The 17,208-nt window shown below is 44.1% G+C and overlaps 1 protein-coding gene across 1 annotated transcript in view; it reads right to left on the reverse strand.

Annotated features, from left to right (window-relative positions):
* The window catches only part of LOC109291105 (macrophage mannose receptor 1-like), a 151,818-nt gene that overhangs the window by 15,246 nt on the left and 119,364 nt on the right, over positions 1-17,208 (reverse strand). The window contains exons 25-30 of the mRNA XM_019507966.1: positions 13,549-13,701; positions 12,729-12,845; positions 10,842-10,955; positions 6,618-6,779; positions 3,261-3,302; positions 1,287-1,748 (exon numbers count right to left, since the gene is read on the reverse strand). Coding sequence (XP_019363511.1) covers positions 1,555-1,748; positions 3,261-3,302; positions 6,618-6,779; positions 10,842-10,955; positions 12,729-12,845; positions 13,549-13,701 — 782 coding nt within the window. The 3' untranslated portion in view covers positions 1,287-1,554. The remainder of the gene's footprint in view (positions 1-1,286; positions 1,749-3,260; positions 3,303-6,617; positions 6,780-10,841; positions 10,956-12,728; positions 12,846-13,548; positions 13,702-17,208) is intronic.

A 17,208-nucleotide genomic window follows, 5' to 3' on the forward strand; every position in this document is an offset into this window, starting at 1 on the left:
GAGATTTGGTGTTGAAAGTCCTTCATATTTTGGTTGTTTTGGAGCAAGCCAGATGTTCATCATGGGTCTGAAAAATGATGTTCTGTCCAGCAGTCATTGGCTTCTCATATTGCTCACGTGACATGGACATCCATTTGACCACAGGCCCTAACAATTACATAGTCAAGGAAGTGCCAGTGCTTAGAGTGAAGATGTCTCCAGGTAGTCTTATATTTGTTACTGTCTGAAGATTGTGCCAAAATTGTGCTTTGCACATGTGCTCAGGGGAAGGATGGCACTGGAGTTAGCTTTCCCTACTCTTTCCTTCCCAGTGGTGCCATTGCAGAGTTCCAGGCTATGCCCAACTGGCACTGAAGTTTCACATGACTTTTTGTTTGGGTATTCATTAATGCCCGCAGGGAGCTCTATAACTTGACTGATGAACTGATTCTTGATGGTGAAACCAACACCAAGAACACGTTTGTCCTGGGCTGGTTTCCCCTTCCAGAAAAAGGTGTAGCCTCCACCCTCTCTTCTGTCAATTAACTCTCATCCGGTTGTCTCATCTCACAGCTGCAATGCCAATATTGCATCTCTCTAGTTCCCTGGAGACGATGGCAATTCTTTTTTCTGGTCATTCATTGTCTTGGTTATCCATCAAGGTGTGACTGTTACATGTTGTAAAAATCATTGTTGTCTTATGACATTTTTGACTACAAAGAAAGTGATCCTACTGGATGCATTTTTCCAACCAGAAGCAGATAATACAGCCTAAGTTTAGGGCACCTTTTTAGCTCCTTCCCCATGCAGGATGAGCAAAGTGTATCCTACTAAGACCACTTAGTCATAATAGCAGCTCCTAAATTGCACCTCAGCAATTCTTTGCTGTAGAAAGGTGGGCAATACCTTGATAGTTCCCACACAAAATTACAAAACCATTTGCAGAACTGAGATGGATTACAAGTTTATTTATTATCAAGATTTATTTGAACTTGATTACAAGTTACTACATTACTGTTACTACACTAAAGAAAATGAAAGCAGCAAGATTTTGTGTCTCCTAAAATTTTCTGAAGTGATAATGCGTAATACTTCTTTACATAAACAGTAAAACGTAATTCCCATTCAAAAACAAACAAACAAAACAGGAGTGGGTTGCTAGAATGAGTTTTGTGGGATAACTTTCAGAATGTCAGCAGAATTAGATTAACACTTTCTTGAGTGCTTTTTGGCTTCCACAAAGCAAATTGAATTATCATGATATCTTAGGGCCATCTAGTTCTAAATAAGAAATAATATTTCTGAACAATTATCCATGCTCACTTGTTCCATTTATGGGAAGAGTCTGAATGCTAGAACAGTATAATAGTAATGAATGTTTCTACTTGCTTAAAAATGCATACAACACAAAATAAGCAATTACTGCTACAAGAGAATTTGTCTTTGGTTAGAGATTCAATTCATTCCACTAAGTTAAATTACCAAATCTGGCACATCCTTAGTTTTATTAAACTAGAGGACAGTGTGTACATTTTGCCTGATACTGCCTACAGAATCCTTTATATCACTACTTCCTTAAGCAGCAGTATCAGTGCTATTCAGTTGTATCTCATTGCCTTCACCACTTTTTTCCTCTTGATTTCTCATTTTTTTCTTGTATAAGAAAGAGGCCATGAGGCCAGCTCCAGCTAAACTAAGAATGGTCAGCACTCCCAGTATCCAGATTGCAAGGCTGCCAGATGCAGAACACTCTTCATCCTTCTTCTCTTCTGTAAACAAATACAGAACATTATTAAATGCATTGGTGATTATATTGGATGACAACTACTGAATATAGAGAACAAAGGAGCAAATTCTCAACCTTGCCAAGGCATGTTGGAGATTTCCATCCTAAACTCGGGCCCCAGATGGACATTACATTTATGGCACAATTAACACTATAAATTGCCAAAAAAATGCATGTCCTGTTATGCATGTCTGATATACAATAGCAAGATGCATTAGTTTGAGGATCCAGGATCACATCTCATTAAATTAACATCTGTCAAGACCCTTGGAGACAGTTCTGCTCCAACCTGGGCACTAAGCCATGTCAAAGGATTACTGGTGATTACCCTTTCCTTTAACAGAACCCTGTGTTTAAGGAGACTCAGATTATGGTAGGAGCAGCAGTAACTATGGAGGAAGATATTAACATATTTCATATTATAACTTGAATAAAAGGTTTTTAGTCTTTGAACAATCTATGATCTTTTCACTATTTTTTATTTGTGTTCCATGATTGTTCACCTTGATCACATGAAATGGTCTCTGCTCCCAATTGGGAAACAAATAAACCTGCTTGGTAATTTGTTTATTTCTGACCCAACATTATTTTCACATTTTGTATTTTTTCATCTTAAATAAGGATAAAAGAATTTCAGAAATTTAGCGAATTCAGGGTATTTTCATGAGTGTCTGATATGTATGAATGCTGACAAAGGCATGTGATTCACAGATAACAGAACTCCATGAACAGCAGCAGAGAATACACTGGCTGCTTATAACAATAATTAAAAATCTGTATTCATTATTCAAATAGTTTTATCCTGACTACATGCATCCAATCTTGATGTCCCTACTCGCATCTAGTTTCAAGTCAACACCTATTTAATTCAATAGGAGCGTGAGAAATGGCCAGAAGAAAGACTCATTGAAAACTTAGAGCTAGGTGATACCCAAACAAAAAGTCGTGTGAAACTATCCTGCTGCCATGAGATCATGGTCTGAAGAGAAGGAAGGTTCCTTCCATAGTCTCTCCATCATGCAAACCTTTATAGGTGCAGTTATGTGAGGTAGAGTGCCATAGTTCTACCTCACTAAAACTGTGCACGCCATTGGCATCCAAAAGTTGTGTTTTCCAAGTATAGGGTCCTTGACTGTCCTTGGCCCTAATCCTTGCTTAAGGCATGGAAACAAGAGAGGTACAGTACATCCCTCCTATATTCTTACCTTATTCTTGCCCTCCTAGAAAAGGGAGGGACCTAATTCAAACCTAAGGAAGGACCTTGGGATTTTGCCCAATGGGAGCTGATCCGATGAGGCCAAGGCATCATTTGTAACCAATTTTAGACTGGAACATGAACTGCTAACCATTTAGGAAAGCATTTTGAATTTTTTTTTTCAAAAGTATTTAAGGACTTTAGTATTATGTAACCACTGAATTTGAGTGGTTTTGAAACTTGCATTATATACTTTTATTGAACTTGGGATTTTAATACTTTGTTTAAAAATAATCCTACCTCTTTCCCTTGATATCTTCACAGTTTTTTCAATTTCAATCACTTTAAAAGGAAAAAAGATATATTCAGAATTTATAAAAGTTGGACTATTTCACTGAAAACTATACTGGATTGAAAAATAGGAAGGTTTGCAGTTGTGTTTGTAGTGCTCTTACACAAATAAAGAGAATTAGAAGAGATAAAATATGTGACAAGAGCTTTATCTACTTTTTAATATAATTGAACTATAAGACTACAGAAGTAAACTCTTTTATAAAACCTCTTACTTCAAGGAATAATAGAAAATAGGGCTGGAAGGGACCTCAGGAGATCATTTAGTCCAGCCCCCTGCTCAAAGCAGGACCATCCCCAACTAGATCATTCCAGCCTGGGCTTTGTCAAGATGGGGCTTAAAAACCTCCAAGGATGGAGATTCTACCATATTTCTAGTTAACTTGTTCCAGTGCTTCACTGAGAACAATCTAATCTAACTCCGTCCTCTCTGGAACCACCCTTCAGGTAGTTAAGGCTGCTATCAAATCCCTGCTTAACCTTCTCTTCTGCAAACTAAAACCCAGTTCCCTCAGTCCCTCTTCCAGAAGCCATGTGCCCCAGACCCTGAACCATTCCTGTTGCTCTCCTGTGCGCTCTCACCAACTTGTCTACATCCTTTCTATAGTGGGAGGACACAGTACTCCAGATGTTGCCTCACCAGTACAGAACTGAGTAGAATAATTACTTCCCTTGATCTGCTGGCAACGCTTGTACTAATGCAGCCCAGTATGCTGTTAGCCTTCTTGGCAACCAGGGCACACTGCTGAGGAGATGTGTAACAAAAATATGGGACACTCAGGAATGGGAATTATAGGACAAATTGGGTGTATCTAAACATACAATTGATTAGAAGCAATAAACTCTGGAGCAGTTTGAGCCAGAGTAAATTACCCAGGCATAATGTCCACACACGCATCTGGGACAGCAGCAATTTGAGACGGAGCAGAGTAGTTTACACCAGGACCACTCCTGCCCTGCTCTGCCCCAGGCTCCAGGTGGTGGCATCAGGTGGCAGAGGGGCTGGCTAGAGCATGAGGCTGTTGAAAGTGTGGAGCTGTTTGGCTAGGTAGCAGGCAGGAGTCTGGCCCCCTGCTGGCTGGGCTCACTGGGCACAATTTACACCCACGGTCAGTGTCTACACTTGCATCTGCTATCCCCCACAGTACTCTCTCACAACAGCATTTAGTTTACTGCAGCCTAGTACCGTCACGTGTAGACAGTGATGCTTTACTCTGCAGTCAATTAGTCCACTCCGCAGTAAAGCACTCATGTCAATGTGGTCATTAAGTAGGGAACTAGTTCTTACTGGGCTCATCTACATGAGACACTTTAGTGTGAAGTAGCATAGTTTACTGCACAGTAAGCATGTGCATCTACATATGTATATGCTTACTGCACAGTAAACCTCACTAATCATGAGTAAATAGCAAATTGAATTGCAATTAGTAATGGTGCAGTAGCGCTCATGTAGATGCCTGACCAGGAGAAAATCTGCTCCCAGTCTGCTGGCCACCAGGGGATGGGAGATTGCTCCCTGACCCCGGGATCTGCTGCTCAGGAGGGCTCCACCAATGAATCCCAGGTGGTGGGGACAATGTTCCCCTGCTCCCGGCAGGGAACTCCAGGCCCCCTGCTCCAAGATTGCAATTGGCAAGTAGGGAGTTGGGAAATAAAGGTCTCCCAGCCTGGGCCCATGATCATGGGGCTTGGGCTGGGAGATAAGGATTTCCCTGTGCCAGCCCCCTGATTGTGAAGCCAGTGCTGAGATCTCGCTGCTAGCTGGGGCTGGGGATCGTGTTCCCCACCCACGTCCATGATCACAGAGCTGGGCAGGAAACAGGCTGGGGAGTGGATGGGGCAAGGGGTTGGGACCTACCCCTCTCTTGCAGCTCTTTCTGAGTCCCCTGCCCCTGTTGGGGAAACCAGGGCCAGGAGCTCCCTGCTGCTGGAGTAGGGGAAAATTATCCCCACCCCAGCAGCAGGCAGCACCCTGGGGGCAGCCGTCTCTTGGTCCAGTGTTCCCTGACAGCCCTTGGGCTAGCACGCAGGGACACCTAGAGCTCCCCTCGTGGTGGTAGGGGCCCATTGCAGGGCTCAAGGAAATGGAAGCAATATCCTTCCATTAGCAGCAAATCTGCTCTCTTGTCCCTGCATGTGTCACTTGCCCAGGAGCATTTACTCATAAGTAGTTTCCTCACAAGTAAACAGATCCTGGGTCAAATGCATGTGTAGATGTGCCTATTAAGTAGGGAAATTATCTTTCATCATGCACTTCCCAAATAACAAGCATGACTAGAAGTGCAGAGCGACTTCTGTATAAACTGAAACTAAATAAGTTAGAACGTTTCCTCTTAGAGAAAAGATAACTGAAGGGAGATGAATAAAACCTAAAAAAAAAAAAAGCAAGCTTTGGTCTCAACTGAGCACACTGAAGCCAGAGGGAAAGAAGTGGACACAGGGAAGGCAGAAAACAGGGGAGGGTTGGAACAACGCTATTTTTACTAGACAGCCCTGTTTTAAATACAAATGTTTCTTAAATGGGATGTATGGTCACCAAATTAAGTAAAATTAAAACAAATAAGTTGTACAACATGCTGTTCCATATTGCTAATATATAATACCAGAGAATCAGGAAAATGAAGCATAAGAATGAGATAAACTGTTTTTAAATTGGTTACAGTATTTGTTTTAAATTTAAAAGGTGGTGGCAATAAAATGGTTACCACAACACTAATAAAATCTTTTGATAAAGATGACAGACTAAATTTTCAAAAATGGCTGTAGAGTTTAGATGTTTAATTTCAGAATCAGTTCTCAGAGTGTGGGTACCCGGGCTTTTCTGCCAAAGAAGCACATTTGAAATGCTTCCATTTGTGCATACAAAAGCAGAAGTACTGTAAACTGCTAGTTATTTTTTAATAGTGTCTGACATTTGGATGAATTCTTTACATTGCACTTTAGGAGAATAGATTTCCAATATACCATGATATCACTTATTATACCATCATCACGGTTTTTAATCACTAGAGGAGTGAGGTCCTGGCAGTCTCCAACAGGAGTTGTGAGGACAAAAACAGGCCCCAAATAAAACCCCAATTATTTTAAGGTGAAGGTTGGTAAATTTAAGAAGAAGTCATATGATATAGTTTTTGTAGCAACACAGGGCTGGATTTAGCTCCCCAGGAAGTGGCATGTTTCTATATACATAGCCTCAGTCCCCTGCCATACCATAGCTGCATATATTGTAATATTACACAGAGATATTTTTATAGTATACTAATAATAACTGATAAACATTAATATATAATTAACTATATTACTTACTGTTTGATTTTTCACAAACATATCCTTGTTCATAAGAACACTCAAGTTTATTCCAAAATCCATATAATCCAGAAATCTCAACACAGTGACCTCCCTCATTGGGCTGTTCTGCATTCCAGTTGACAAAATCCACTGCAGTGTTATCTAGCCATAACCATTGGCCTAAAGTCAAAATGAATGTGTATAAAAAAAATAAGAAAAACATTCTTCTATACACAGCAATTCCGAACTAATACCTGCTTTCCAGGTATCAGCACATTGTTTGTATTATTAGAGAGAGCTCAAGAAAAATAATCCTATCTATTAGGCAAAAATTTAATTTAATTTACTATTAACTAACACCTAAGAACTCTATTAACACAAGAGTACATAATGTAATAAATGTAGATGGCATGCAGAATTTGAAGTAATACACACAAAGTTGGGCTTGCGAATTCAGAGGTATGAAATTGAGTTAAGAAGAACAAAAAATACTGCAAACAAAACAAGCATCTGAAAATATATTCAAGTATATTATAGTAAAACAATTATACTTTTTTTTACTGCATTCCTGCTTGGGTCTTATGTTTTATTTGCTTTGTAATAGAAACCATGTACAATTGATTTGTGGCTACTTGTTTACTGTCAGTATTTGCCTAAGCCCAGGAATCTGTCCACTCACAATAGGTATCTGGGTGTCATCCAAATACAAACATATCATAAAACATGCCTTCTCATGAAAAATTCTGACAGACCACAGACACTGAAGATGGTGATAACATGAAATATTGGAGCACACCATCTAAGAATGGAAATAGGGTTCATGAAGAACTGTTTAACACATCTTTCTGACAGGAAGCAATTAATCCATTCCAAGACAGGTCCATTTATACCTGGCTATAGCTGTTTGATGATCAGTGGTTTTAGACCCAACATCACCTCTAAGTCCAGGGTTATTGAACCTTGATGCAGACATCAAGGTGCAGTAACCCTGGACTTAGAGGATTGTCTAGAGAGGTCCAAAAGTTCCCTATTGAGCCAAGGGGGCACCCCAGCCCACTGACTGCACTTCCTTCAGGATTGGATGGACTTTCTTTGTGCTTTGAGGATTACGTTCCTTTTGGAGAAAACGGGGATTTCACTGCTGGCACTGGCGGCCCCATAGGTAATCAGCAGTGGCTGCCCATGCCAGCAGTGACAGCTGCTACCTACAAAACTTCCCACTGCCACCACAGAGCCACACTTGGAGCTGTGTGGCCAGCGGCAGTGGCATGGTGCGGGATGATGGTGGGGACGGCTGCACGCCGGCTGGCCACCACCACACTGCCACTGCTGCCTGGCGGCCAGCTGCACAGCTCCGGGCACAGCTCCATGGCGGCAGCAGGAGGTTTTGTAGGCAGTGGCTGTCACTGCTGGCGTGGTCTTCCAGGTAAGCGGCAGCTGCCGCTGCGTGTGAGCCCCCCGCCCACCAGCCACCATTCCTCACCATGGCTGCAGAGCCGGCCGCAGAGCTGTGCTCCAGTTGCATGCAAGCCTCCCTCTTCCCCTCCCCTGGGCAGGTGGCCGGGCGGCATGAGTGCAGCCCGCACATGGCAGGCACTACCACACTGCATCCCGCAGAGGGGCACCACTCCCTTCACCCCCTGGCCCTGCTCCCAGCTGTGGTGTGCTGCCTGGGGCCAGCAGCCCCCAACCATCTTCCCCAGCCCTGCCCCACAGCCCCCAAGCCCCACTTACCTCTAGGATCCAGGGCCAAAAGGCATGGCTCCACAGTGAAAGCTCTTGCCCGCAAAGCCTGCCCCCCACAACCTTCCTACAGCCACCACCACCTTGCACCATTGTGGAGCTGTGCAGCCAGTTGCGGGGCATGCCACTGCATGCAAGCCTCCCATTCCACCCTCTGTCCGGGCAGCACATATGTGGCCCACACACGGTGGTTGCCACTGCACTGCTGCTGCCGTGCTCTGCGCCACTTGCCCACAAAGCAATGCAGGTGGCCATGGGATAGTAGCGCAGGGTGCAGTGGCATCCTCCATGTGAGAACCCCCTGTCAGGCCAGCCAGCACGTGTGTGGGCCCACAGAGTGGCAACCCTGCCCTCACCCCTTGGCCCTGCTCTTGGGAGTGGGCATAGGGGCACACTCCCCCCCTTCTTGACCAACCCCCCCAGCACCTTCCATTTTCCCCACTCTGCCCTGCCCTTCCCCCCACACACACTTACCTGTTGGGGTGTGTGTCAGTGTCTGTGTCTGCATGTCTGTGCCTGTGGGTCTGGGGGGCTGTTGCAAGGGGCATCAGGCAGGCTGTTGAGACCGTGGCGGGGAGTGTGGAGCACCAGCAGTGCTGCAGGGGGCTGTGGGGGGCCTTTAATTTTTATCACGGATTTTGGGTTTTTAATCAGAGAATTTGCAATTTTTAATCAGAGAAAACCAGGATTCCTGGTCATCACCAAGGAGGACTACAGAGCACTAGCCTGTACCTGTACAGAGAGGACCAGAAAAGCCAAGGCAGACACCAAACTCAGGCTAGTCACAGGAATCAAGTACAACAAAAAGTCCTTCTTCAGGTATGTGGGAAGTCAGAGGAAGAACAAAGGCAACATTGGACCCCTGCTAAATCAAAGGGGGCAGCTGATGACTGATGCTCAGGAAAAGGCAAATCTCCTAAACGATTACTTTGCATCAGTCTTCTACCCATGCAAAGCAGTCACCCTGTCAGATAGGACACAAAGCATCCAGGGGGCAGGAGATGGGTCCACAATTGATGTAGATCAAGTGAGGGAACACCTGAAAAGACTCATCCACAAGTCCGCAGGCCTGGATGGTATGCACCCGAGAGTCCTGAAGGAGCTGGTGGACATCATAGCATGCCCTATGGCAAAGATATTTGAGAACTTGTGGCACTCAGGAGAGGTAGTGGAGGATTGGAAATGAGCCATTGTAGTCCCAATTGTCAAGAAAGGAAGGAAGGAAGACTCAGGGAATTACAGACCGATCAGTCTGACATCCATCCCTGGAAAGATCCTGGAGAAATTATCAAGGGTTCCATCAGCAGCATGCTAATGGAAGGCAACTTTCTGAGTGCCAGCCAACATGGCTTTGTTGTTGGAAGGTCTTGCCTGACAAACCTCGTCTCCTTCTACGATCAGATGCCACATTGCCTGGACAAGGAAGATGAGGTTGATGTCATATATCTGGATTTCAAGAAGGTCTTTGACTTGGTCTCCCATTATGTCCTCATAGCTAAGCTGGAAAACTGTGGCCTCGACCATCTCATGGTCCAATGGCTGGGGAACTGACTCTGGGGTCAGACCCAAAGTGTGCTGGTTGATGGCAACAAATCAACATGGCATGAGGTGACTAGTGGTGTCCCTCAGGGCTCAGTACTCAGGCCAGTACTCTTCAACATTTTCATAAATGATCTGGATTTAGGCATCAGATGCAAACTGGCAAAGTTCACACATGACACTAAACTATGGGGGAAGGCAGTCACATTGGAGAACAGGTTGGGGATACAGGCTGACCTGGACAGGCTCGCAAGGTGGGTGGACCAAAACCTGATTGCATTTCATGCAGACAAGTGCAGGGCACTCCACCTTGAGAGGAAAAACCAGCATCATATTTATAGGGTCAGCAGTGCTATGCTTACTAGCACCATGACTGAAAGAGACTTGGGGGTTCACAAGATGAACATGAGCTACCAATGAGATGCTGCAGCAGGCAAAGCAAACCAAACTCTGGCTTGCACCCACCTACTATGCCTGCAGCACCACATTATCTGGCCCATGGGGTTTCCCACAGACCTGGAAATTTGGTGGAGGTGGGGTACTGGAAGCATTATTTGCCACAGTTTCCAGAGCAGCATCAAATTTCCAGACCTGTAGGGTGGTCCACAGGCTGGATTGTGCTGGTGTGTGGGGTCAGGCTGTGGTTGTTGCCAGTGTATATGGTCACTCCAAAGGCAAACTGAAAGCAAACCAACTCTATGTGCTGAACCCATGCTGGATCAGATCTGTGGACATGCCTCTCATCATTCGTTCAGCCTGCAGGGCTAAATAGGTCGAACACCACCAGAGTATGGGAGGCCTAGAACCATCCCCTTTGATATTAGGTGGTACTAAGAAACATATATAGACTTACCAGACCATCATTAGAATGTATATTTAAAGATAAAAATGACCTCTGGGGAATAATATTTGTTGAATACTTATTTTGATTGAATGCTGAAATAAAAAAAAAAGAATTACCATCCATATTTCTGTATATTCCTAACCAAAAACCTTTCATTTTTGTGTGACTCCATAGTAAATATGTCCAGAAATCGAACCATCTTGAACTGTGTACCAAACTGTAAGAACCATCTGGAAAGTATTAAGATAACCTGGGTCAGCATACATTAAAATTACACTCCTTCAAACCTAACACAAAAATTAAGTTTATTTTGAAGAGGAATAAGGAGCCAATCAGAGTTTGTGCATGTGCTCAACACACATGTCCTGCCCTTGAAGGGCTCAACCCTAGATACCAGCCAGTAGGGAAATTATCACTCCTTGTGACTCTGCAGCAACCTCATTCCCCTTCACTTACCTACCAGTAAAGGACCAGGGAAGTTTCTGGAGCAAGCTTCTCTAAGGTAGAAAGGAGACAGAGGAAAGTCTGGCATATTTTTACTGATCTTCCCTTCTGCTGACCTTTTGTGTTGTTCACCCCTGCAAGTTGCTTAAAAACTGGAGTGCCTATGATCTGAGCAGCAACAGGACAGAAAGCAAAGAGGATGATATGGTTGGAAGATAAAAGAATAGAGTTGGAAGGATGGAGACAGGAACGTTAATTGAGGAATGATAGAAAGGAAAGGGAAAGACTGGGAAAAACATAGTTGAAGAGAACAGAACAGAACAGCAGAGGAAATTGAAAAAAAGATTTAGACAACTGGGATGACTGGGGAGAAAAAATTATGCAATGTTAAAAATAAAATTCAAAGAACGATGACAGTATAAGGAATATGTGAAGATATGCAGTCCAAGGGGGAAAAAACTATGAGAAAAAAGGGGAAGTGTAAGGGCAACAAGTAAATAAAAAAGTTATCATTGAAAAGCTTTGTGAGATATTAAAAAGGAAGGGTGGAAAATAAGAGGGCTGAAAATGTGGTTTACACACTGAAATTTTAGTAGAGCATCAAAAATTAAATTTCTAGGCCTATGCTACTACAAAAATATACTATTTTATTTTTCTTTAAACCTTTCTTACATCTTCTGCCTGAAGGCTTTTGTGAACTAAAGATAGCAACTGGTGTGGCTGCTTTCTTAGGCTGTGAGTGTGAATCAAATGAATACAGCTGCTACAGTCTTTATATATTTATTTTAAGAGAACATTTGCAACCAGAACCAGAAATAGCTTCTGGTATGGACCCTGGGTAGGATTTAAGGCAATGCAAATAGACAGAACTGCTCAACTACTATTTCCAATTCTGGACTCTATACAGAAAGGCCAAGAGCTTGGGATGAAGAAAATCCATAACAAGGTAAGCAAGACAAAAGGAAAAAGACAAAAATAGGCAGGGGAAGATAGGTACAGCTAATGAGGGAAATGCATCAGCTCTCATGTTTTCCTGTCAATTGATGCAGCTGCATGTCTTCTGCATTTTTCTCTCCTGACTTCTGAATAATTGCACATTTGAAAACTTTTCCCATCAACCCATCAAACAATTGCCATTACTAATTGCCCAGTTGTAAAAGGCACAGTATTAGGTGTCCAACAACAAACAATAGAGGACACCTGAAGCTATCTCCTTTGATATTAAGTGGTAAGAGACATATAGGGCACATCTACATGTTGCCCTATGGCAATGTTGTTGCTGCTCCGTGCTTTAGTACTCCCAGTTAGTTTTAAGCACTACTTCACTGTAGCAGTGCGCTAAAAAGGTGGAGCATGCCACTACAATGAAGTAGCTGCTAGTCACATGTAGAGCCACACAGTCGCTACATCATCATAGAGCATCGTTATGGCAACGTAGTGTAATGTGTACGCATGCCCATATAGACCTATCGGATCACCAGTATTACTAGATAAAACAGATAATAATAATCTCAGTGGTAAATATATATTATGTTTAAACACTGAAAGAAAAAACTTACCATATATATTTTCATAGTATTGAAACCAATAGCTGGCCTGTAGTTTTTGAGATGTCAGTATTCTGTGTGTCAGAAAATCAGACTCAGCCAAATCTTCTACTGAAGCCAAAGTAGCACCTGGAAAGTATTAATATAGCCTGGGTGAGCATATATTGAAATGATTCATTCCTTCAAACCTACCACAAAAAAACACTTTATTCTGAAGAGCTTTACTCCGCTCCTGCTTGGTTTTGCTCTCCATTCTTATGCCTCCTAAGAAAAAATAGCAAAAAAAAGAACTTGGGCTTGTATCAAGTGACAGCTCAACAAAGCAAGGGCAATCTTTGAAACTCTACACCTTTTTATTTTAGCATTGAGCAGGTTAGAAGGTATACAGCTGAACTATTGGATCTAGGGTACAAAAGAGCAATGGGATGTATGGATGAAACTGATGTTACATGTTTAAGCCAATGTAGTCATCAAAGCTATATGAAGTAGAATAGATACTATTTTACAGTCTGAAATTGTATTGTACAAAATAAATCAATTTACTGTCTATGCTGGAAACATGAATATCACAGTAACTTGCTAATGTGTGTAATCCAGACCATGAGCCTGAATGTAAAATTAAAGTCAATTATATCTTTCTAGTTTCATTGCTTCAACTGTGAAAAGCAAGAGCAAAAAACCACTAGAAATAGTGGAAAAATATCCAGCTTAAAATAATTATATTATTTAACAATAATAACTGTTTCAATAATTGAAATTTTAACTCTTGAAGCTGTTTAATGAGTGTTTTATGCCTGTATGTAAATCTTTTATCTCAAAAGAAAACTCTTACCTAATTTAATACATTCCAGAGAGGCTTGGGTCCAGTTTCTTTCAGCTGATGTTTCAATGTAATAGCAATGACCACGGTATGGAATCCAAGATCTGAGGCTTTCTGATTCAGGGCAGTGCTCAGCTGATTCCTCAAAACCAGAAGGGGCCACAACTATTAGGAAACCATATAATTTGAAATCAGTCCTTTATTCTTAAAACCCAAAAGTAGTCTGAAAAGTTACTCATTATGCACATAGTGGACAATGATGAGCAACTGCTGACTTACTAATGATGCTAGGAAAATAATACCCAGGATTCATAATTAACAAATGATGTAAAGCCTGGAACTTCTATTGTCCCTTACAAAAGATTACCTTTGAAGCAATGATGTTGCAACTGCATATTGTATTGGTGGTTGTCCTATTTTTAGTCACACATCCAGACAAGGGTGGCCATTGTTCTCTGTGCTGCAGTGGAGCAGTGCAGAGGGTTTTATTGACCCCTGGATATCCAGGGGTAAAAAAAAAAAAAAGTAGTGCAGCGCATGCAGAGCCAGCATGCAACAGTCAAAACTGAAGCTGAGCTGGCCAGAGTCGCGCTACAGCTACCAGCCAGGCTCCAAGCAGCAGAATCACAGCTTTTGCAGCTCTGGGAGGCTCCCAGGACCCCAGGTAAGGATTCTGGGGCCTCAATCTGGCCTCCCCACAGGTCGTGAGGGAGGGAGTGGCATTGGGGCTGGGGCAGAGGCGGGTGCTACACAGCTGGGGTACGGGACAGGGGGTGCAGCTCCTGCTGCTATCACCTGCTGCTTTGGGCTGGGGCTGGGGAGCATGCTAGGTTCTTCCCAGTGGGGGGCCAGGCTGGGCTGTGCTCAGGGTGGGTGGCACTGGTGCTGGGAGGGGGCTGCAGCCACCTAAAATTTGTTGTAGCCCCCTGACCCCTTTCCCAGCACTGCCACCATCTGCCCAAAGTGCAGCAGGGCCCAACCCCCCCACCCCCCTCGGGAAGACTCCATTGTGGGCCCCAGCCCACAGCAGCAGCCTGTAACAGCAGGAGCTGCACCCCCTATACCACACCCCATCCCAGCTGTGCGTCAGCCTCTGCACTGATGCCTACATAGTCGGATGGATTGCAGATTGGCTGAAGGGTCGTACTAAGAGGGTGGTGGTGGACGGGTCATATTCGACCTGGGGTGGAAGTGGGCAGTGGAGTCCTCCAGGGTTCAGTCCTTGGGCCTGCGCTGTTCAATTTCCTTATCAGCGATTTGGACGACAGGGTGAAAAGCAACCTGTTTAAATTTGCTGATGATATCAAAATTTGGGGTTAGGTGAGCACGCTAGTAGGGAGGGAAAGACTGCAGCAAGACCTGGATAGGTTACAGGGGTGGGCTAACTAAAACAGGATGAGTTTCAATACTGACAAGTGCAGGGTGCTGCACTTGGGCAGTAGTAACCAGCAGCACACTTATAAGATGGGAAACTCCCTTCTTGAGAGCACGGAGACAGAAAGGGATCTTGGAGTCATTATTGACTCCAAGATGAACATGGGCCGACAATGCGAGGTCACGGTTGGCAAGGCTAACCGGATCTTGTCGTGCATCCACAGGTGCATCTCGAGTAGAGCCAAGGAGGTGATCCTCCCCCTCTATGCGACGCTGGTCAGGCCACAGCTGGAGTATTGTGTCCAGTTCTGTGCGCCCCATTTCAAGAGGGATGTGGACAACATGGAGAGGGTCCAGAGGAGGGCCACCCGCATGATCCGGGGACAACAGGGCAGACCCTACAGTGAGAGACTGCGGGACCTGAACCTATTCAGCCTCCACAAGAGAAGGCTGAGGGGGGACCTGGTGACCGTCTATAAACTCACTAGGGGGGACCAGAAGGGTTTGGGGGAGACGCTGTTTCCCCTAGCGCCCGCTGGCATAACAAGGAGTAATGGGCACAAGTTGATGGAGAGGAGGTATAGATTGGACATCCGCAAAAACTACTTCACAGTTAGGGCGGCTAGGAGCTGGAACCAACTTCCAAGGGAAGTGGTGCTGGCCCCTACCCTGGGGGTCTTTAAGAAGAGGCTGGATGCCTACCTGGCTGGACTCATTTGAGTCCCGTTTTTGTTTTGGGGTTTTGTTGTTCTCCTGCCCTGGCGGGGGGTCGGGCTAGAAGATCTACTAGGTCCCTTTCGACCCTAAATCTATGAAACTATGATTCTATGATTCCTTTTACCAATTCTAAATATAACTCAATCCTGTGTGCAACTCTTGTTGGACTAATTACTGAGTTGCATACCTAGATTGAAGGATGTCTGTGGCCTGACAGATTAATATACAAGTTACCTTATATTAAAAAAGAAAGATAGTAGCCCACACCAGCAAGAGTGCATAGTTCAAAGACTGCTAAAAGGCTTTTTAAAGGTGTCATTAGACAGGATTCCCACCAACAGGTCTCAGCTTCCTAGTCAGACTGGTCAAAACAGCTTTGACTCTAGAATTACTGGCCTTCACATAAACCCTTCTCCTGCATTCCACTCTGATTACTACTGTAACCCTCTCTGATTACCTTCAGAATTAGCTTCTGAAGGGATAAGCAGCATGAGATGAGATGGTCTTCATCTGTGGAGGATGAGCTAGACCTGGAATTCTCCAGATAGCTCTCAGAGGCTGTACAGTAAAGAGATATGGTTGTCATGGGTGACCTAAACTACCATGACATCTGCTGGGAGGAGCAATCAGCCAAATCTAACCATTCACATAGGTTATTAACCTGCATACAGGACCTCCACCTAACACAGGAAGTATACGATTCCACTAGGGGAAATGCCTTGCTGGGCTTGGTGTTAGCTACAGGGGATGACCTGGTGGGGAATCTGCAGGTACAACGTAACCTAGGAGATAGTGACCATCGATTGATTGAATTCACTATCTGTCAAAGAGTGGGTAAACTAACCAGCAGGGCTGAAGTGCTAGACTTCAGAAAGTCTAACTTCAATGTTCTCAGGAGATTAGTTAGTGACGCATTAAAGCTCAAGAGCATTGGCAAAATGGGGGTCCAGGAAGGGGGGTTGTTCCTCAAGGGAGTGATCCTATGGGTGAAGGAGACAATCCCATCATGCATAAAAGGGGGAAAAGGGGCCAAGAAGCCCTCTTGGCTGAACAGGTAAGTCCAGGAAAACCTAAGGGCAAAGCAAGAGGTATACAGCCAGGGGAAACATGGGGTAGCTACAAAGGAGGAGTATACCTCCCTGGTTCGCATTTGCAAGGAATCAGTTAGAAAGGCCAAATCAGGATTAGAACTCAGGTTGGCAACAAAAATTAAGGACAACAGAAAGTCTTTCTTCAGGTATATGGGGAGCAGAAGGAAGGCACTGGGTTGAATAAGACCTTTACATGGCAAACTAGGCCAATTGGTGACAGACGGGGGGACAAAGCTGAGCTCTTCAGTGAACTCTTTGCACCTGTATTCCTAGACACAGACCAAGACACATCTCCCAATTGGATCATAGATAGACATAGGAGGGACACCAGCCCACCAACTGTTAGCGCAGATTTAATGAAGGGGCATTTGGAGGGGCTGGATGTGTCCAAATCAGCAGGCCTGAATAAAATTCATCCAAAGGTGCTAAAGAAATTGGCCAGTGTCATAGCAGAGCTGCTGGCATGGCTGTTAGAGTACTCGTGGTACTT

This window comes from Gavialis gangeticus, unplaced genomic scaffold (genome assembly GCF_001723915.1).
Source record: "Gavialis gangeticus isolate Ggan-Ray unplaced genomic scaffold, GavGan_comp1, whole genome shotgun sequence".
Taxonomy (NCBI): domain Eukaryota; kingdom Metazoa; phylum Chordata; order Crocodylia; family Gavialidae; genus Gavialis; species Gavialis gangeticus.